Source organism: Rousettus aegyptiacus, unplaced genomic scaffold (genome assembly GCF_014176215.1).
Source record: "Rousettus aegyptiacus isolate mRouAeg1 unplaced genomic scaffold, mRouAeg1.p scaffold_m13_p_9, whole genome shotgun sequence".
NCBI classification, from domain to species: Eukaryota; Metazoa; Chordata; class Mammalia; order Chiroptera; family Pteropodidae; genus Rousettus; species Rousettus aegyptiacus.
In genome coordinates, this window is record NW_023416312.1 from 1,001,311 (window position 1) to 1,022,755 (window position 21,445).

Here is a 21,445-nt window from a genome sequence, read left to right on the forward strand (position 1 = left end):
TGCATATTTTAGGATGGCCTGTTTTGCTTCATGCCCCAAGGGTCTTACTTATAGAATAATTACTGTGCCCGGTGTGTCAAATAAAAGGAAGATGTCGTTGAGTAAATAAGAAATCTTTTGAGTAGATGTCATTCAAAATTCATTGAATAATCACAGGATGTTAGCACCGTCCTCTCTCCTGACCATTCAACCACACCCTCTGCTCCACATCTGGAGCTCAGGGATGTCATCTCAAGGTCTCATGTGAAGTCTTTACTGGCGGGAATATCTGGAACTGAAATCCGCTCCTTCCTTACTATATTTTGACAAATCAATGTCTTTGATGATCAATCTTTGTTTTTAACAGTAGCAATGCTCAGGTGGACTATACCAAAAAAAAAACCCCAAAAAACAAAAAACGTTTCTGTGTCTCCTGTTTCTAAAACTATGAAATGCTGTGCACCTGGATGATCTCCACAACTTTCAGAGCCAACTCTATTCTTTCAATCATTAATTATAAGCTACACTTAGCGTCTGTGATTCTACAAGCTGTATGGGCACAGGGAAATGGCATGACAAATCATACGATGAGAGATTCTTCACGTCCTTACAGCTTGTTTAGTTCTCCATCTAAATGAAAAGCATCTCTATCACTACTGTGATTCCAGAAGCAATGAAATAGGCTCAGAACTGAAAGCCAGGTATGGATGAAGGAACCTCACAAAGAACAGTCCCGCCCTTTCCACTAGCACCAGACTAACATGGATTCTGTGAGTTTTATGGCACATTCATAATGTTCAATTTTGAGAAGAGATAAGAAGAGTGTGTGTTGACACATTTCAGGGCCATCAAGAAATGGGGACCTGGATTTTGTTTGCCTGCCTCCTGGGAGCAGCCTTCGCCATGCCCGTGAGTAAAACACCCCCTGTTACAAGTCAATGTCCAATTTCACAAGCTTGGAAATAAAAATCGGCCCCACAGTTGGTAAACTTCAGGGTTTAAAACAGTATAAGGTCAGAGGTCCTTGAGCATTTTTATGTTTAAGAAACACTTTGAAGAGCTTGTTATTTAAAAAATAGATTCTCAGATGCCTCTGCCCAAGATTCTGACTCTGTACAGATAGGGTCGGGCCCAGGACTCTGCATTTTAATAAACACCCCAGGAGATTCTATTGAAACAATTAGCTTGTAAATATCATTGCCCATCTGTAGGTGGTGGAACCTTCTGGAAGGCATCCTTGAAAAGCCTCCAGAGAAAGTGCTAACTCGACCTTAGGCAAATACTACCAAGATGCCAGTTTTCTCTAAAACCCAGTTTCTCACAAGTATCCAAATCTCCTCCTGCTCTCCAAGCTGCGCTGCTGTTATTCCTCAGACAGTACGAGTTCTGTGTCAGGGTCCCCTTCCTGAGCCCTCTGCCCGTTCTCAGAGGCCTCAACCTTCGGGTGCACCTGCTAAGCGCATGACTTCCCTACCTGCGCCCACTACGCGCGGACAGATTTCACACTCGGACGTGCCGAGCACCAGGGAGTCCGACGCCTTCTCTCCAGACACAGAGCTTAGAGCACGCGCAGGCCAAGTAGCATCCACTTGCTTTGCAGTGGCGCGAAGAGCAGTTGATGCAACCAGAAGCCAGCCACGCTTGCGTATCTGCCTCCTGCCTTCCTCTCTCGCCCGCAAGGCCAAGGCTCTGTGCTCTTGCTTTCCTGACACCCTGCGTCATGGCAATTCCTGGTCCCCCGAGGGGTCTCCGCATTACAAGTTCAGCCCTTTTCCCACTGCTTAGTTCAACGCCCCAGCTCTCTGAGGGCTTCCATCAGGAAGGTATAGAAAAGCACTTACCTGATTAAAATAAATTGCATTCAGATGAGAGAATTAACCCTCTCCTAAAATATGAGCATTTAAGAAGAATAGAGCCTTTAAAAACTCAGCGTCCGAGGGAGGTGTTTGGCATGATTCTCTCCTGTCCCCCTTCTGGGGCCAACCAGAGCTCTACAGCGCAGGCTCCTTGGCCTCCACTTTTGACAGGACAGACAGTCCTGGTTTAGATAATTATGCAGGTTGCTTTTATTTTGAACTTCTAAATGTTTCTGCCATAACACAGTGACAGCGTAATAAAAAGAGCTAGCCTAAGCTTCATAAATCAACTCTTTCATTTTCCACAGGAAAGATAATGTTTCCACTTCGCCTCACCCATCTGGTTCTCATAGTCATCAATAATTCACACGTAGTTGTTTCCTTGGTTGTTGTGATGTGTTATTTACTTTGCATGCCAATTATGAGGAATCTCTTTGCTAGTTAAGCACTTCTCCACCTTCTGATCTATAAGGGGAGGATGGCGAGACAATTCTCTTCTTGTTGGTATTTTGTAATTGTGTAAGAGAAACGTTCCTCTCTTCCCAACATGGAGTGAGTTTCTCCAAGAAGTAAAAATGGTGGGCGGGACAGAGCAGGATTCATTGACAACACGGATGGAGGGGCGTCCCAAGGTCACTGGAGAATAAATGTGTCCTGGTTCCTGCTTCCAGGTCTCCCACCATGAGACTGAGACCTCCGGAAAAATCTTTCAGTTGGTCTGAACCCCTTTAAAATAAGAGGGCTCCTCTCCTACGCAGCGTTCATGTTCAAGCTAAAAGTAGACCCCAAATGTGTTCTGCACTATATAGAGTTTTAAAAAGTAGCTTCAGTCTCCCTAATGTGAACAATTGCGTATTGACTTAATCTCTTCCTCTCTCCCTCTCCCTCTTCTCTCCCTCCCTCTCTTCCTTTTTCTTCTCCTTTCCCCCTCCCTATAAAAGCTACCACCTCATCCTGGGCACCCTGGTTATATCAACTTCAGCTATGAGGTAATTTTTCTCTTTACTAATTTTGACCATTGTTTGAGTTAACAATGCTCCGAGCTCTGTAAAGAATAGTGTTGATTCTTCATTCCACATGCTTCTCAGTCCTGCTTTTTAAGCCCTGACGAGTCACCTCGAGCTTGCATTGTCCCGGCACATCCCTGCCTCTCTGACTCAGTTTCTCCTCCTCACATGGCTATAGAGTTATCCATCAGAAACAAGCAGTCAGGGGGTGGCATAGTAAATGTGAGAAATCGAGGAAGAAGTGACTTAAGATCCTTTCAAGATATAAAACTCCTGATTCTAAGATGTTCGCTCTATGTGCCTCTCTCATCTGTGTTTACTGAAAGACTAGTGACCAAGGGGTCTATGTGACATTCTGCAGAGCAATGGAAAGCATACCACCTATGTCACCTGGGGCAAATCATTTTCTCTCTCTCTGGAACTTTGGTTTCTTTCTCTGAGGAAGGGAAATGATCCTGAACACCCACATTTCAAAATATTGTCTGGGGAACAAAATAGTTACACAACAGAAAAGGTGGTTCATCAAGTATAACTTAAGTGAGGTTCATAATTGTTTGTTGTGTCGATATCAAATCTATACTATTGTATGACGCAGTCTCTCGACCTGCAGTGACCCAAGTGTTTACTGTATAGAAAGGGACGAAACTCTTACATCTCTGGCAAGCTGCGAGTCTGTTTACTCGCAGAAGCTGAGGAAAAATGTTAATGACAATTTGAAGCGAGATTTTCTGTTAAACCTTAAAAGGTTGACCTATTTGATCAGAAAACCTGTGTTTCTAGCAGGAGAGAGTTTCTGCCTCTTTTATTTTTCCATGGTGACATCAAATCAAAATAGAATATGATTAATGTTAAGTCGCATTAATTGTTTTGTTTTGTTCTTGCGAAGAAGAGCAGGAGCCGTGGAATTAAATGGAATTACTACTTTTGTACCTCAGCCAAGCTCACAAACCTCTTTAACTCTCCGTGACCTTGTCTGTGAAAGCGAAGGTGATGATACTTGCCTCAGAGTGTGTGAGAAAATGAGAAAAATGTGTGCGAGGGATGTCACGTAGAGCCTAACACGTTGAAATCACCTGACAAATATTTACCTTATGCTTTCTTCTGTAGAACTTATCTTTTCAGGCTATGACTATTGGCAGGACTGCATTATTGAATCTATAGTTCACATAACTGAATTGAAATAAATGCGTTCTAATGTCTCTCTCTCTCTCTCAAGGTGCTCACTCCCATTAAGTGGTACCAGAACATGATAAGGCAGCCGGTAAGCAGCGATTCTGTTCTTTATTCCCTTAAAATATTAAGTATGCATTTCGATTCCCTTTTAAGTGAAATAACATATCTATGCCACATACTGACACTGGCGGGAAATCGAGTTTGGATAAGATCCTATCTGTGTACATGGTTAGAAATGAATCAATACTCACATCGCCATAATGACAAAGAAAACATTGCTACTTCTCCAGTTGGAAGTCGATGGAGCCGACGGTAAACCTGACTCTTTGTTTCTCACCAGTACCCTTCCTATGGTTACGAACCCATGGGTGGATGGCTGCACCACCAAATCATTCCCGTGCTGTCCCAGCAGAACCCCCCGAATCACGCCCTACAGCCTCATCACCACATGCCCATGGTGCCAGCTCAGCAGCCCGTGGTCCCCCAGCAACCAATGATGCCAGTTCCCGGCCAACACTCCATGACTCCAACCCAACACCACCAGCCAAACCTCCTTCCGCCCGCCCAGCAGCCCTTCCAGCCCCAGCCCGTCCAGCCGCAGCCTCACCAGCCCATCCACCCCCAACAGCCCGTGCACCCCATGCAGCCCCTGCCGCCTCAGCCACCTCTGCCTCCGATGTTCCCCATGCAGCCCCTGCCCCCCATGCTTCCCGACCTGCCTCTGGAAGCTTGGCCAGCAACAGACAAGACCAAGCGGGAGGAAGTGGTGAGTATATCTTGAAGGCACTATGACGCCTAAGAAAGTGATCAAGCAAAATTGGCGCCCAGAGTTCTAAGTTCTCAAACAATCCAGGGTCTATATAGGCCGGCCACTGACTCACTTAGTCCAAGCACATATTATAAATGAGTTTATCTACATGGTTTAGTAATTAAGGCCATAGTTTTTATGGTGGGTTTAAATTCTACGGTTATTTTTAATCCCTACTAGCATATATATTACTGAAGCCCATTAATATTAAGGTCAACAGTATAAAAGAATATACCCTCCTTACCGTTCAAGTGTTTGACTGGCAAGACTAGGCTAGAATTGCACTGAAGGTTTAAGAAAGGATAATTTTTGAGAGCGAGGGGATGCAAATATTTGAACAGGCTACCAAAGGTAGGTGGGCAATCTCTTTAAAGACCTAAGAGAAGATTACCTGTCTCCAGTGGTTTCCAATCTAACTTGGAGGAAGCTAAACTAGACAGACTGTCATATTCCTTTTCAGTGCTGTGATTCTATAGAGTAAGTAAGCTTTTAGCATGAACTTTTCACGATTGAGCACAAGATCTTTCCATCACAGAACGCTCTTCCAAATGAGTGAGAAAGAGCTAATAAAATAAATGACCCTTATCCATATCCAGAAACACTTCCTTCTGCATATATGAGATTTTGTAATTCTGCTGTATGTGTCTAAATGTAATTTCAAGTTATAAATGCTATTGATGATTTTCTACTAAGAAGTACCGAGGGGCAAGACATAAATGACTTGGGTGGGGAGCAGGGACACCTGGACCCCAGTCCTGGCTTTGCTCCCAAAGGGGAGACAATATTGTCCAAGTTACTTTAAATCTATGGGTATTTTCCCTTCTTTAAATTGAGAGAAAATGACTAAATCAGATACTTTTCAAGCCTCTGTCCAAGTACAAATACCATAGTTTCCTGATAAAAAAAATTATAATATGTGCCATATATGGCTTCCCAATCATAGAGACTATGGAACAGAATCTTTGAAAACTGATCGTCTCTTAAATAATCTGATGCCTAGAGCTGATTATTCTAGCCTAAGGTATATATTCCTTCTTTGTACAGAAAATACACTTATTTATCTCTTCATTAATAAATAAGGCCATGAACTTTGTAATGTGTTCACAACTTGCCAGAGCTATTTATGAAAACGGAGCTTCAGACAGGTAGTCTGAACTTTTTAAAACTCCTGTGTAAAATCAGAGTGTAAATATCGATCGTGTCTTAGAGTCGTTTTATGGAAAATAAAGTGATGAGCTCAGAGCCTGGCGTCCAGGAAGTACTCAAAAAAAGATAGCAATTGTTATTTTACTATCAATTAATAGTTTTTAAGTGTCCTAAAGGCAGGGGCCTCCATCCTGGACACTTCATTTCTAATGACAATGAGATAACAAATAAGTTTTGAAAATTATAAACTTAAATGGCTGTACATTGTTTTGGCAAAACCGAAGCCACATGTGTTACTATAAATGGCACTAAGAATATTTGTATATTATTTTAATTGTTCCTTTTCTTATTTTTTCAGGATTAAAAGAGCAGGAAATAAAGAGAACTGCAGTAGATACTTCAGGTGCTTTCAGAATGACACGATACTTCGTGCCTATCATCACTTCACTTAGTAGATTCTGTAACTGAAAAGAAGTACCATTAGCAAACAATAAAATGTTTTAAAAAGCATTCATGTCTTTGTGTTGAATTAAATTTAAAATTGCACATCACTTGAGAGAATCTATTATAAATGACTCTTGAATGAGGTAGGACTGCTCATTTATACCTACAAGTTGTCCGTTCTTCAGGCGAATGAGTGTTATAGTTCTTTTTAGAAAAATTTTAAACGTACTCTCAAATCTTTTAAAAAACAGAAGTTTATGCATTAGTTATAATAGTTGATAAAGTGAAAACTTATAAACATGTACAGTCACTGAACTTGAACTAAATGAAGGGAAGTTTATGTGAAGAATTCTTTACATTGAAAAAGATAAGCTCTTGAGAAATGTTTATGTCACAAAACAAATTAAGACCTGGAACTCTAGCTTTATATGTCATACCACTATAATGAACAAAATCTAGTCTTTTGATCTTATTCTACTGAAAAAGTTTTTTTAAATTATGTGATAAGTATAATAATGCACTGAATTTAAAATTATCAAGGTAATCAGTTTTCCCAAGAAGACTTTTATTAAATGGAGCTTCCAATAGAGAACCACAGTGATTTTATATATAATCATTTCTCTCACTTCACAATCTTTAAGATGATAAATTCTATGGTATAGTCTTCAAAATGTTAACAAATGTATAAATGGACTCAAGATAAGTTTTCTTTCCCACTCATATTTATATTTGAATCCTTTTTTTCCTCCTACACCCGCAGAGAACTGTAAACAGTCTTTTTAGGGTTTATATTACACAGCACACACAGTAACTTTACTCCCGCATTTTTATGATTGAGGCCCCTTAATCATTTTCTGGAAATAATTGACATAACTTTACCGGGGGGGGAGGGAGAGGACGGTGTCAATATTCAAGTAAATAACTTGATTTTTAAGAGTTTAGAGTCAATAAGAAAGTAAGACAAGTTTTAATCGATTGGCATGGGCAAATTCTCATCGATTTAGTAAATATTTATTAATCATCCTCTAGTGTAAGGCACTATTCCATGTCCTGGCAAAAACAGTAAATCTCCATCCTTAAGGAATCTAGAATCTACCAAAGGAGTAAAATGAGCTCACGGATAATAACAGAAGGCCTAAGAGTAAATAACGCTTGTGACAGAAGCATAGTCCCAATGCTCTGGTGAATATGGCAGATGTCGTTAGCCAGCTGGCTGGCCATCAGCTTTCCTCAGCACTCATTCCTTGTTGACAGAACTGAAATTAACCCGGCATCCGGTCTCCCACGAGCTCAGGAGAAATGAGCCCCCTTCCATCTTCCAGGGAATGAACGTCACTCCTCCATGCCAATCACAGCATCAGTTACCATGACAGAACATGCCCACACCAAATATGGCAGCTATTTTCCTTGCCAGTGATTGGTTTAGGGATGATGAATGAGGCTGAAAGGGAAGTCTGCTAGGAGAGGAAGAGCTTCTGGGGAAAAAGATTACCCTTTAATTAAATACACACATTCTTACCCACATGCACGCATGCGCGTGCGCACATACACACAAGTGCCAGGAAAATATGCTGTTCTGTCTTTGGATCTATTTGTCTGATGTGATGCCTGGAGCTCTGTATGCCATCTTGTGACCAGGAGTGGCAAGTGGAAAGATGGAAAGCCCCTAAGTCCTTGGTGGCATCATTGTGCCCCCGAATCTGGTACCATCTACCTCTATCTAGATGGATGACAGACACTATTTTCTGTTAGTTTTTTTTTTTTCAATTGTGGGTCATAACTGATTAGTGGGTAATGACATTATTAGGACGTCCATCGTTTATATCATGCCAGCAAAGTGTCTCTTTCAATGATGTAAAGCTTATATGACTACAGGAATATGGAGAATTATTTCATTAATGACATTCCTGGGGGCGGGGGGAATCTAATAAATGGAGATAGAAATATATACCCCAGTGTATTCTCAAAAATATTTTCCCCCTCACACACTTTGCCTGCCACTGCTCATGAAAATATTGCCAGTTGTTGATACTGAAAAACATTTTAAGGATGTAAGCGATGATGCTACCTGTAGACTGTGTGTGACATTGGGGAAAAAAACACAAATTTTGGACTCAGAATGGAGCTGCTTTCAATTTTTATGACATAAGAGGATTCTCTATTTGGGAAAGTCACTGACAAAATAATTCTCCTTTTATAATAATTCAAATTATCTATATATGCATATATAGAGAGACATATATATTCAAATCACATGTTGAATTACAGGGAAAAAGCCAGACCGTGGACTCTGAAGACTGCTCACTCTGACGTGAGATGCACTACACAAGATAATTTCAACGCGGAACTAACACTTGTGTATTAAACATCCAAACACGTGTTTTAATGTAATCACTCCCACGGCGGTCTTCTATAACTGACATTCTTCTACCACATTAAACATTATATATTAACCAGAGCCTAGCATCTTCTGGATGGCCCAGATGGAGACTTATAAGCATCAGGGAGGTGCATCGCCTTGAAAATTCAGAGGTAAAAAGGCTCTCACGCTCATTTTAAATTGCCCCACACTGCTCTCTCGTGCTAATTGCTTCTTTCTGCTCTTGGCAATCATTTCTTTCCTGTTGTTTTTGTTCATGTAAACTAACATCTTCTAATACATAGCTTATTTTGCACATATATTCTCTCTAATAAAATGAAGCACATTGTCCTTTGGACTGTTGTTCCGGAAGTTCCACAGTCACTTTGAGAGTATCTGATTTCCTTACTCCCCAACTATGGCAGATGGCCGCAACTGACAAAATTCTGACATATACATGTCACCACATAGCATAACATAGCTGATGTCAACTGAATGAAACCGTGTTTCTAACTCATTAAAACTCAGACTTAGTCAACTGCCCAAACATTATGTGTATTTAAACCAAATATGGAAGAAAATCAGTAGATACTAATGACCAAGACTCAAAGTCCAGCCTGAAATAAATAGCGATAGTGATCACAAGTGCATTAATAAAAAAGTCTTAAATCAATAACAAGGCAAAAAGATTCTTTACGGAGTTGTGCTATGTCTTTGAAATGAAGCTAAAGAGACAGATGAAGTAAACCACCTCAAGGAACCTCTCATCTCACTAATAAACACTCCCGTGTCACTAATAAATTTGAAATCTTCTCCATTCTCATTCACTCTTGGTTGCTGAGGGCTTCAGTATGCATCATTTTTCCAGGATACAAATACATGTCTAAGAATTGGCCTCAGAGAATCATCAAAATGCACGAAAAGATGTGGACAGGTCCTGTTGATCATTGCATTACATAAACCGGTATGAAACTGAATCTCACTTAAATTTTCCTATATCTATCTGAAGACATACTGTGACAAAAACTATGCTTTAGAAGAAAATTTAGTAGTGGAAAATTGCGACAAACTAAAATTTAAGATCGGGACTGTGTATCATCGGAGAATATATCATGACATGTAAATAACTGAAACACACATAAATGTGCATAGAAAAAAACTAGGAAGATGTAGCTGTTTGTACGAAGATACAACTGTTCTACAATAAATATGTTACTTCCATAATAAGAAACAAATTTAATTTTTAAAACATTTGTTCTCCCTTTCTTCTGTTTCAATCCAGATGGATCTCCTTCCTTCATTTCCTTTTGATGTGAGCTTTGGATGTTGGTGGGCCCCCTTCAGAGAAATTCTAAGTAGAAATCAGTTTATATATACTTCATTTTTCAGAGAAATATTTTGACCAAAGATGGGCAAAGGGAAAGGAGAAAGTGGCTTTAGTAGAAACAAAGATGAATAATACAATCCAAAAACAAAGAAGAGATAAGCATGATAAAGTGAAGGAAGAAGAATTAGAAACAATGCAAATAAAATAAATAAAGTAAAATAGAAAATAAAATAAAAAAGAAATGACCATAAGGCAGTACGAGTTAAAATTCTCTCAAAGGTTAACTGGTTTCAAAGAGTCAGCAGGTCAAAGGTAAAATAAAATAACTAAGCCCCTAACCTCTTAAAGAGCAGGGGGCTTGCAATGACTTTTCACATTAAATGGGTTCTCTTTTGCTTTAAATAATGCCTGAACTATCGCTGATTTGAAATCCATCCATTGTCTAATTTTATCTGGGGGCTGCTACTGGCTATAATGTACTTTTTTCTCTCTGTTATGATAATTACATCAGGTCTGAATCACTTAAGAGCTCAACCTCAATCAATAACAACTCCAATTAACCAGTAAATGTTCTTGATTCATTTATTAAAAGGGCAAAGGAAAATACAGTCTATCAAAGTAATTTCCAGGCTGTTTTTCCATAACCACTTAGCTCGATAGCACACGCTGAGGGTGGAGACTCAAAGGGTCACCTGGCGGTAATCTTCACTTTGTCAGACACAGTAATAGTTGCCACATTTTCCAAATTGAAATTCTGATATGTAGGGCGATAAGACAATGGAATATTTGAAATCGGAGACGTACACTAACTGGTAATTACACTTCACTCATACTGTTCAGAATGCATCCCCATGTGGCTATTCAAACTTTAAACAGTTAAAAAGCAATAAAATTTCAAATTCAGTTCCCCGGTCACACTCAACACACCTTAAGTGCTAACAGGCGTCTTGGGGTGGTGGCGACCACTGGACATCACAGATACTGAACACGTCCATGGCCACCAAGGGCTGTGAGATGGCGTTGATCTACACACTACTTCCTGAGGTGGAATCCCTACTAACTCGAAGATTTTAAACGAAATATGAAACAAAAACAGATTTGCTGGTTAAAACTGAACATCTCAGTTATCCCTAACAAGCCGTTTCCCAAGCATTCCGGGAAGCAAACTCTCAGAGGGGGATTTGCTGAGAATTCAAAGTGCCCTCCTCTTCTTTGGGTTGTATCACGCACAGTGAAATGGTTTTCCCTCTAGTTTTCTTTAAAAACAGATGAATCTGGAGTTCAACAAAATTAATTTTCTACTGGTAAGAGAAACTATTTTGGTTCCAAAGGAATGGCTGTTTGTTTTCCGACCTCTATCGACCACATCCTTACTGGAGGTAGAGGCTGGGCTGCCCTTGACCTAGGGTTTCACTGGGAACAAGCAGAAGTCTAAGCTGACAGAAAGGTTAAAATAAGAAACAAACCTGAACTTTTGTCCGTCCCTGAGGGTGAATGATTGCCTGTAAACATCAGAAAATATTTACATTCTTTTCTTTGTGTGGTTCAAACCAACAGCACAAGATAAGACAAATGAGTACACACACACACACACACACACACACACACACACACGTGTGCTCACTGAATTCACCTGTAGTTAAAGGACCTTTCTGGAGACATATGCCACTTGAGTAACTTGAACTTTTAAATAAACCTTCTCTCCATTCAAATCATTTAGGAACTACATGGTTATCGTATCAATGATCATCACCGCGAAATATTACACTTCTTCCAGTATGAAATTCTATCAAGAAAAAAAGGTCAAGTTGTTCATTTTATGTAGAAGCAATGTCAAGTTGATCACCTCCTCTCCCAACGCCACACAAAATAAAAACATGGATTTTTCCCATAAATCTGAAGTCTGCCCCTTACTAAGAAACAATTGCTGAAAATAGCAAGATTGAGTTTAAAGCCAAGACTTAAAAGAATATAAAATAGCTAACAATGGTGCTAATAAAAAAAATATATCAAAGAGATCTAACTGTGAATGTTTTAACATAGGAATCGCAAGAGAAAAATGATTTCAAACGATTTCCCACATTTCCAGAACATGGTGGCCTCTAGTTGTGATCCACACTGCTTTAATAAAATACTCATCGGCCTATGTTTGTTGTGAAATTCTTGTTAATTGAAGCTTTTACTTCTTGTTTTGTGATTTGGCTAATAATCCCTTTTGCCCCCATTTGGTTGAGAGCCTTATCAGTAAGAGTCATTGGCTGACATTTAGTTATTCAAAAATACTTCCATGGTGGCCTCATCTGGAACACCTCACTCCTCTAGAAGATAAATTATACTTGAGAAATAAGATTGGTCTGGGAATGGTGAGGAGTGAAGAGGCTGAGGAGAGAAGAAAGGAATGGTCAGTTGGGTCCCAAAGTATTTGCCTCGATAAATCACACTTGAATTATCTATCAAAAAAAAAAATCAATAAAGCCCTCTTACACATAACATTCTCTATGGTGAACAAAAAATAGCTTCGGGTCCAGCACTTTTTTCTATTAATCAGAAAAAAATTTTAACAATGTTAAGTATCTTCAGAAATTTATCTTCAGAATAGCCGAATCTTGTTTTCCTCTCCAAAGGATTTTCCATGCTTCCAATTCGTCTGTGTAACTGGCTCTGGGGTCAGTTAAGTGTCCATGCAAGGACAAAGATGGCTTCCCTGTGTGGTGTTGGCATGTGCAGGTTCTGCAACTAGACTGGTTCACAATCACAGCCTTTGCTTATCTGCTGTGTTAACTTAGATAAGTTTCTTAGCCTCTCTGTTCCTCAGTTTCCTCATCTATAAAATGTACTAAACATCTACCTCTTGAGTTCTTTCTTGTCAATGAGCCCCAAATTCAATAAATGTTGCCTACGGTTCTTATATTCAGAACACAGGGCTTCTCCTGGCTCTGCAGGTGCTCAAAGGGAACCCTATACAGTTGGAAGCGGGCTGATGTAGAATTTGGATATAACCTGGTTTTCCACATCAAAGGTTTTCCATGCCAAAGGTTTTCTATGCCAAAGGCCTCAAAGTTGAACACATCTGTCATTTATCGATATGGCATCTCTGACATCTAGCCACCTCAACACCTCCCTTACTGATTGCTACCTTGCTTGATCCCTGCCTTCTCCTGTCCGACATCCCAGAGGCTGTTCTTTGCCACCCCAAGGTCACCCTAAGGATAATATGAGAGTAAATCCACGAGTGTCAAGGGCTGCACAAGGCTCATCGAAGGCCAGCTTGTTAGAGTCCCTCCTCCCGAATGACTACCTTTCATCTTCTTTGTAAGGTCTGGTCCCCAATTGTTGTGGCTTCCAACTCTTCCCCTTCCCTTCTTGCTGTGGCATTGGTCACAGCTTGGCCAATATTCCATGTTAGGGATTTCTTTACCAAACTGTTTTTCTCTAGAGCAGTGGTTCTCAACCAGGGCCGCTGTGGCCCCTTGGGGACATTTGGCAATGTCTTCAGTGGGGGCGTGACTGGGGGCTGGAGTGGTACCTCCTGACATCTGGTGGGGAGAGGACAAGGACACTGCTAAATCATCCCACGATGCCCAAGACAGACCCCACAACAAAGAAAGATCCAGCCCCGAACATCAACATTGCCGAGGCTGAGACGCCACTCTAGAAAACAATTCCAACACTGAATCCGGCTGCGTGATCAGAATTTGACCTACAGAAGGAACGCGATTCTGAACAAATGTAGACGTCTGTGTGTGTGTGTTTTTAAAACACGATTAAGGGGGAAAAAAAACCCAAGAGCTCAAATCTTAAAGTGGGTAAACTTGATATAGGACCTCACACAAACAGGCTGCTCGCCCCCTGCACCAACTGCATCAGCGAAACCTGAACAGCTTGGGGAGTGGCCAGGGTGTTCGAGAAGATTCGCACGATGAAAAGATGGCTGCCCCAGGATCAAGTGAGCTGAGTTCTCTAAATCAAAACCAGCCTTCAGAAATTGGAGTTATTCGCTTCTTCAGAAGTTACTTAAAAGTGAGAATGTTATTTGTTTCTGACGAGGTTACTTAAAAGTGGTTTCGTTACCTGAGTAATAAAGAAGAGAAAAATAACCGGACCATTAGTCATTAGTGCAACTACTGAATTAGAGCTCATTTAGTATGTCTGGGAAACGTCCTATTTGGGGATTTCTTTGAATTTGGCAGGATAATGAGAAATAAGTAGTTTTGTCCATAGAGTGGGCAGGGATTGAAGATTAATTCTCACGATCTTCAGAACCGTCACTCTCCAAAAGTATTATTTGATGAATAATAATAAGGTTTTAGTTACAAAATGACCACCAATTCTCTGACGGCCACGGGGAATATAAAACAGTGAGCTATGGGGATAGGAGCCCATTCTGGGTACCCGATAATACCTGACGGACGCAGATATGAAACATTCTATCTCTGAATATCAAACCCAAGCCACTCCTCCAAGCGCGATTAGCATCGGCAGGTGCCTCCTTGTCTGGAGACTTTCTCTCACTGGTCTACCTGGGCCGGAGTGCTCAGACCTCGAGGTCTCCCAAAATATGTCGGACGTGCCTCTATTTCAAGCACTCACTTGTTGCTCCTTTGATCTCCCCACTAGCTGGCAAACTCCTGGAGGCAGATTTAGAAAAATCCCTGGAAACTAGTCGCTGTGCTTAATATCTGCTTATGGAATCATCGTTAGCGACAAAAGCCACCCTACTGTAATACGAAAGTAGTGATAATAATCAAACATTTACTGGGCTCCTATTATATTCCAGGCATGTTCTAAGCATGTGACATATATTACCTCGTTTAATTCTCACGATCTGATGGAGGAAAAGTTGTCTCTATGTCCAACTCACAGATGAGGAGTTGTCTACACTTTCAACTTGAAAAAGAAATGAAGCTCTTCTCAAGACACACACACACACACGCCCTGTCCTGTTTCTCATGCGTGCCATGTGAAAGGTCAACTAATTTGTCATCTGCGTTTAGGATCCTAACAGAAAACCTGTATTTATATCTAATAGCACATATGAATTTAACTCGATTCCAGTCATGAAGTTTGTCTCCTATTGTCATTTAATTTTTCGCACCCATTTGAACTTCCAAGGCTGTGCTAAGGAGCAAATGGTGAAAAACAAATAAACAAACAAATAAAAAGCTCAATAACTGCAGCCCAATAACGCCTCTATACTTGTGATAAACCACGGGGGACGGGGGGCAAGTGTGACCACGTCAGGGCAGCATTGCCATGGCTACCAGGAGAAACTCATGCGGACCACTCCCAGGTGCGAACCTGAGCAGAATAGCCCTCACTCCTTCCTCGATTCCAAAATATGCACTGAAAACAAATAAACCCAAGTCCAGTCCTCACAGGACCTGCAAGGCGCTCTCTTCCTCTCACTGATTCAAGCAGAGAAAGCTACAGAGGAAACTAACGACGACTTGTGAGAAAAACCAGGCCCTCCATTATCCTCCTTACCAAGTAGCCCACTGAATGCAGATTCAACACATATGGAAAGGCCATTTCAAGTGACATTATGAAGGTCACTAGCACGACCAGAATTGGAAGGCAGCTGATATATTCCCAGCACGAGACTCAATCAGAACTAACTAGCTGGCATACTCTCTCTACCTGGCATTTGATGTCCGGATTAAAACACATGAAAAAGTTCAAATATCTCAATAGCTTCTGACACCGTAGCTTCTACAAACGCTAGCTCTGAAGGTGGCGGCCACACTGGCTCCTGCCACGGGTCCTGCACGGCTGCGAGCAACAACCAGCTCAGGCTGGCGAGGTTTACGAAATCCCATTTTCACCCCATGATGGTGAACTTGGGGTCAGCCTAGGTTCTGCAAGGATTTCTTCCGAATTCGAAAAAAAGGCACAACAGAGCAACTTGGAAATTTCAAAAGTATTTCTTTTGAAAGACAGTTGTAGATCTCTAAAGTCCTTATTGAACCTTGCTCAAATGTGCATTCCCATGAGCAGGATTTACAAAGACCGTAGGAAAATAAAGATGGATTTACTGCCTTCGGGGCTCATTTTTCCACAGGTAGAAAAAAAAAATGTTCACGATGACCACTGATAGGTATTTGGGAACGGGTTGTCACCGCGACCTAAGCTGATTTATTCTCCAGCTACTATTCCTGTAAGTTATCAGAATCACCATGCTCAGTCTTTGCCCTGCTTCAAAACGAAATCATTCAACAGATTGTAAACAATGGTGATTTCGGAGCAATACATTTGCTCCAAAAGCAACTTATTTTTTTTTCAGCAAATTAAATCATTAATATATATTTCAGTTACTTTATACATGTAGTGGCATGTACACATGATAGAGAGAGGAAGAAATTTGCAAGTGCATCGAAGTAGCCCGGTCACAGAGTTTAAGGTCACTTATCACCGATCTGTAGGAAAGCTCGTGATTCCACCTGCTGGCTATAAAAACAAAGCAAAACAAAACAAAACAAAACACAAAACACAAAAAAAAAACAAAAAACATTCACCAAATCAACTAATGTTTAATATGATACTGTCTCTTCTTTTAAGGAAGATTCAAAAACACTTTCACTCATAGCTACATAAAACCAGCAGGTACTCAGCTCTGTGAGCACTGGTAATATTCTAAATTAATAACAGGAAATGATGGATTTTGAGGTTCTTTCCTCAAAAACTGAAATCATAAAAATATAAGATTTGTACCTGAGGCTGCAAGCAGCAAAACTCAGGCTTTCTGTTTTTCCAGACCAACCATCTGTCCTTACCGCATGGAGCAGCCACAAGGGAACAGTCTAGCCACACTTTGTGGTTTCACATCAGTGCCCACGTCGCTTGTAGATGTCATAGAATCCTGACCCTTCATCATATGAAGGGGAAGGGCAACATTTGTCCTTGTCCCAAATGTCTATCATTACATAGTCCCCAGTGATCCAGACCCAAAGAGAGACTAAAAAGCCATGATATTTAGTCTCAGTTCTGTCATGGACTAGGCAGGTGACCCTGCCGTAACCTGATCAACTCTCACACTCTCATTTTTTCTTAATCTGTCACAGAAAAATATTACACTAGGAGGCCACTAAGACCCAGGCAGCGGTAATATTATAAGCCAGGTATACATCGTTCAGGCCAAATTACATCAATTTTAAAATACTTAGAAAACAGCCAAAAGGAAAGGTGCAGAAGAAATGGCGGGTCCTTTCAGAGATTTGATCTAAACTTTCAAGAAAAATATGAGTGTCTTGGCAATGCTATGGAACATTCCAGTCAGCCTGGCTCGAAGGCTCTGAACCTTCTCCTAAAGCAACAGGCAGAGACTTCTTAAGTGTCGTTTGAACTGTCTGAACTTTGAAGTTGAAAGAGATAAGTGCTGGAACAAGCGGACTGAAATGCCACCAAAGCTTTTACTTCTGTCATTCGGGCCCGTTCGCGTCCACCATCCCCGGATGCTGCTCCAGGATTCTTACGCCCCGAAGGCTTTCCACATCCTACCGGCTTGGGTCCTGCCTTGCCTCAAGCAGGAGGCACAAAACGCAGAGCCTGAGATGCGCAAGCCGCCGTATCTTCTTACCTCTCCAGGGTCCTTACACCTCAGCAGTAGCAGCAGCTCCAGGCAGAACTGACCACCCATCCTCCCCACGCGGAGCCCCCGTCCAGTGTGGGAACGGGGGAAGCTGGAGACAAGGACGCTCCTCAAAGAGCTAGGAGCTGGGCAGGCAGGCTCCCCGGCTGGAATGCGCTGCTAGAGGCCACGGGAGGGAGAAAGCCCAGGGTCGCTGTGGTCCTCTGAGTCAGACACCCTGGGGAGCTCTTAGCTCCAAAAGGCCTCCCCCAGCACACAAGGCTAAGAGGCACCAGCACTGAACCAGGGGGAAAAAAAATCAGAAAGTTACCAAGCTGAGGGAAACGGTTGCATAGACGTGTGCCGGTCTACAGTAAATGGTAGAGATGCACTATGACCTGGAGGGAACGAATCGTTCAAGTGAAATGCCAACTCACATATCTGGTAAGGGACTTGAATTCAGAATACATAAAGAACTCGTACAAGTCAATAGAAAGAGGACAAATAACCCGATTTAAAAATAGGCAAAGACTCCAAATAGATATTTCGCTGAAGAAAATATTCATACGCCAATAAGCACATAAAAAAGATGCTCGATGTTATTAGCCATCAGGAAAATGCAAATTGAAATGACGGTGAGATACCATGTCGCCCCCACTAAGATGGCTAAGATGAAACGTTGGCTAGGAGGTGAAGAAACTAGAATCCTCATACTTTGTTGGTGAGAATGTAAAAATGCTTTGGAAAAACGGTTTGGCAGCTTTTAAAATGTTAAACATAGAATTCCCATATGACATAAGATAACTGAAAATATACGTCCACGCAAAAAGTTGTACAGCAAATTGTTCACAGCAGCATTATTCGTAATAGCCAAAAGGTAGAAGCAATCCAAATGTCCATCAACTGACGAATGGATAAACAAAACGCAACATATCTATTTAGTGGCAGTAGTCAGTATCAAAAGGAACAAAGCACTGACACGTGCTATAACATAGATGACCCCTGAAAGCCTGATGCTGAGCGGAAGCAGCCAGATGCAAAAGATCACATAGTGTATGATTCCATTGCCGTGAAATGCTCAGGATGGGCAAATCCATAGAGACAGAAAGTAGAATCGCGGTTGCCAGGGGCTGGGAGGCCTGGGGACAGTATGACTAAGGGGTACAGGGTTTCTTTTTGGGGTGATGAAACTGTTTTAACACCGATCTTCGTGATGGTTGTGTAACTCTGTGAATATACCATTAAATTATCTACTTTAAACGAGTGAACTGTAAGGTATGTGAATCGTATCGCAATGAAGCTGTTACATTCAAAATGAAATGCTTATTCTCTTGCCTCAGCCCTTCCCCAATTACGATGTGTCCTTCTGAGATCACCGTTAGTCCTGCAGATTCAGCTACGTGGCTTGGTGGGGGCCACAGCGAGAGAGGGCTTCTGTCCAGCGTGTAGCTGGCCCCGGCCAACCGGGACCCTTCTCAGCTTCCTTTCCAGGGCACCGGTGATAAGAATTCTGCTCCGGCTTCAGGGTTTAGCCCCGCTCCTGACTCCCGCATTCCTGAGTGGTGACTCTCCTCCCAGCATGCCCATGGTTCCCATGTCAGGCCCACAGTTGTATCCCACGTGACCAATGTCTCCAAATAGATTACACGTGACGTTAGCATAATGGGCCCTCACAGCTCAGTGACATCTCACGGCTGAAATCCAGGAGTTAATTGTTACCCTTCACCTCGGTCTAATTTTTGTTGAGCATTTTTTAAATAAGGGTATCACCTTTAGGAGCATTTTCACGATGATAAGTAAAGGTAAAGTTAGCAGGTGACACCAACGAAGGAAGCAATTCAATGAAGAGACTGCTACAGTGATCATTGGGTTAAAAAAAAAAAATCGGTATTCTTATATAACTTTCCCGTCCACTAAGAAAACTATACCAGAGCTGCTGACACAATTTCATTATTAATATTCATCATTATTATTGTTTGTTTGTTTCCATAGCCTTCAATCTTTACAAACTCTGCCTGGGCACACACCACCAATGCTCACGAACATTATTTTCTCAACGGTAACTAGTTCCATCGTGTCCCATGCTCAGGATTCTGCTGGGATCGGTGTATTCTGCTATTTGGACTAAAGTCTTAAGAGAAGAAGCCTTGCTAATTCCCCCCATTAGCTACAATGCACAGTGTCTGAAATGTGTCACATTTTGGACCAACGCGTAAATTTTTTCTATTCTGGATTTGTCTTAAAAACTTTCGATCTTTAAAAATCTTTAAAATGACTGATTTTTAAAGTTGGTACCATTGTCCTCTGAAGGATGTCAGCGTAACTATGAGAGAGTAGGCTTTCCCATTTGAGGATACGTAAAATGGCAAATGAATGTTCCCAGGGACCTCGTCTGTGTTCATTCTGTGCTGGAATGTCCACACAGGCTTTTTCTCAAACACACTCGAGTGCTGCGGGTAATAGATGTCAAATCATAAAACTCAGAGGCACACGCTATGTTACTTTTTAAGGGAAAAAAGTGGGGGGAAATCAAAGGGTTTAACAATTTTATTCACTGACTTATATTCAGCGACTGTGAAAATTTGGCCACTGCTCAGGTTTGTAAATTTCTATGGAAACTGAACTGTTTGGCAAGCTCAATCAAAAATGAGTCTGATAAAAAAAAAATGTTTCATGTTTTCTCAAGACCTTCTGCCACCAACTGTGTGGGACTGGAAAAACTGTTCAAATGTCAATTTAAGTGTCAATTTAAACACTGTAAATAAATGATTTTCTATATTCACATGAATTAATAAAATTCTGTTGATTTGAGACCATAACTGGAAGTAAACTCTCTTTGAGGGTTTTTTTTTTTTTTCAGTATTCCAAGGACTGTTTAATGTCTTCTGAAGCTCACAGTTCTTTTTATTTATTTTATTTATTATTATTTTTTAATTACAGTTGACATTCGGTATTATTAGTTTCAGGTGTATGGCATAGCGGTTAGACATCCATATAATTTACGAAGTGATCCCGGAACGCGAAGTTCAGATGAGGCTAGCTGAGTTCAGTAGAGTTCTGTTTTAGAGTCAGAAATGTTAATTCAATATATTACAATATAGAGTGTAAAATTAACATTTTACACTATGAAGAATCGACTGCAAATTCAATTGGCATGAAGGTTGTTAAGAGGCAGGTCTTGAACTCAAAAAAATTAAAGATTGGGCCAAAAGAAATAAAATGTTATTGTAACAGCCCAAATCATTATATAAAAGAACACTGTGGTGAGTTCCGATGCAAAGTTCATGACTTGTGAATATTATCTCTAAAGCAGTCATCTCTGAGTTTTATAGAGTTGGCTATCCAACTGCCTTCTTGACCCTTCCATCTGGTATCTTGGGGTCATCTCAAACTTCACTCATCCAGTCCTGAACTCGTAACTTTCCCTCCTGGAAAATGTCTTTGTACTTAAGCCTCCTACATCTTAAGAGGTGTTTATAAAGCCTTTATCTCAGTGTCTGGCATGCAGACCTGCTCGATAAATGCTGATGATGATGATACTGATGATAATTAATGATGAAGAAGATGATGATTTTCATGCACCCAATCAGTTGAGCCAGAAACCAGATAGTTTTTCTTTATTCTTCTCTTCACTTCATGTTTCTTATTTAATCCATTCCCAGGTTCTGTCGATTCTGCCCCCCCCCAAATAAATCAGGATTCTGACCCCTCCTTCCCAACTTCGCTTTCAACACCCCACCTCCAGCCTCCATTGTAGTTCTCTTGAACAAATTTAACAGCCT

The 21,445-nt window shown here is 41.0% G+C and overlaps 2 protein-coding genes across 3 annotated transcripts in view; one reads left to right on the forward strand and one right to left on the reverse strand.

Annotated features, from left to right (window-relative positions):
• Positions 1-21,445, reverse strand: part of ARHGAP6 (Rho GTPase activating protein 6) — a 436,053-nt gene that overhangs the window by 114,900 nt on the left and 299,708 nt on the right. The gene's annotated exons all lie outside the window — the stretch shown is intronic.
• AMELX (amelogenin X-linked) lies at positions 835-17,724 on the forward strand. Its single transcript, XM_016131720.2, has 6 exons — positions 835-888; positions 2,777-2,824; positions 4,059-4,103; positions 4,356-4,781; positions 13,937-14,045; positions 17,456-17,724. The coding sequence occupies exons 1-6, from the start codon at positions 835-837 to the stop codon at positions 17,722-17,724; spliced, it is 951 nt and encodes a 316-aa protein (XP_015987206.2).

Coding starts and splice junctions, on each gene's coding strand:
- AMELX (XM_016131720.2), top strand. CDS start 835: ATGGGGACCTGGATTTTGTTTGCCTGCCTCCTGGGAGCAGCCTTCGCC. Junction 2,825..4,058: donor ATATCAACTTCAGCTATGAG/GTAATTTTTCTC, acceptor CTCTCTCTCAAG/GTGCTCACTCCCATTAAGTG. Junction 4,782..13,936: donor AGACCAAGCGGGAGGAAGTG/GTGAGTATATCT, acceptor TCACACAAACAG/GCTGCTCGCCCCCTGCACCA.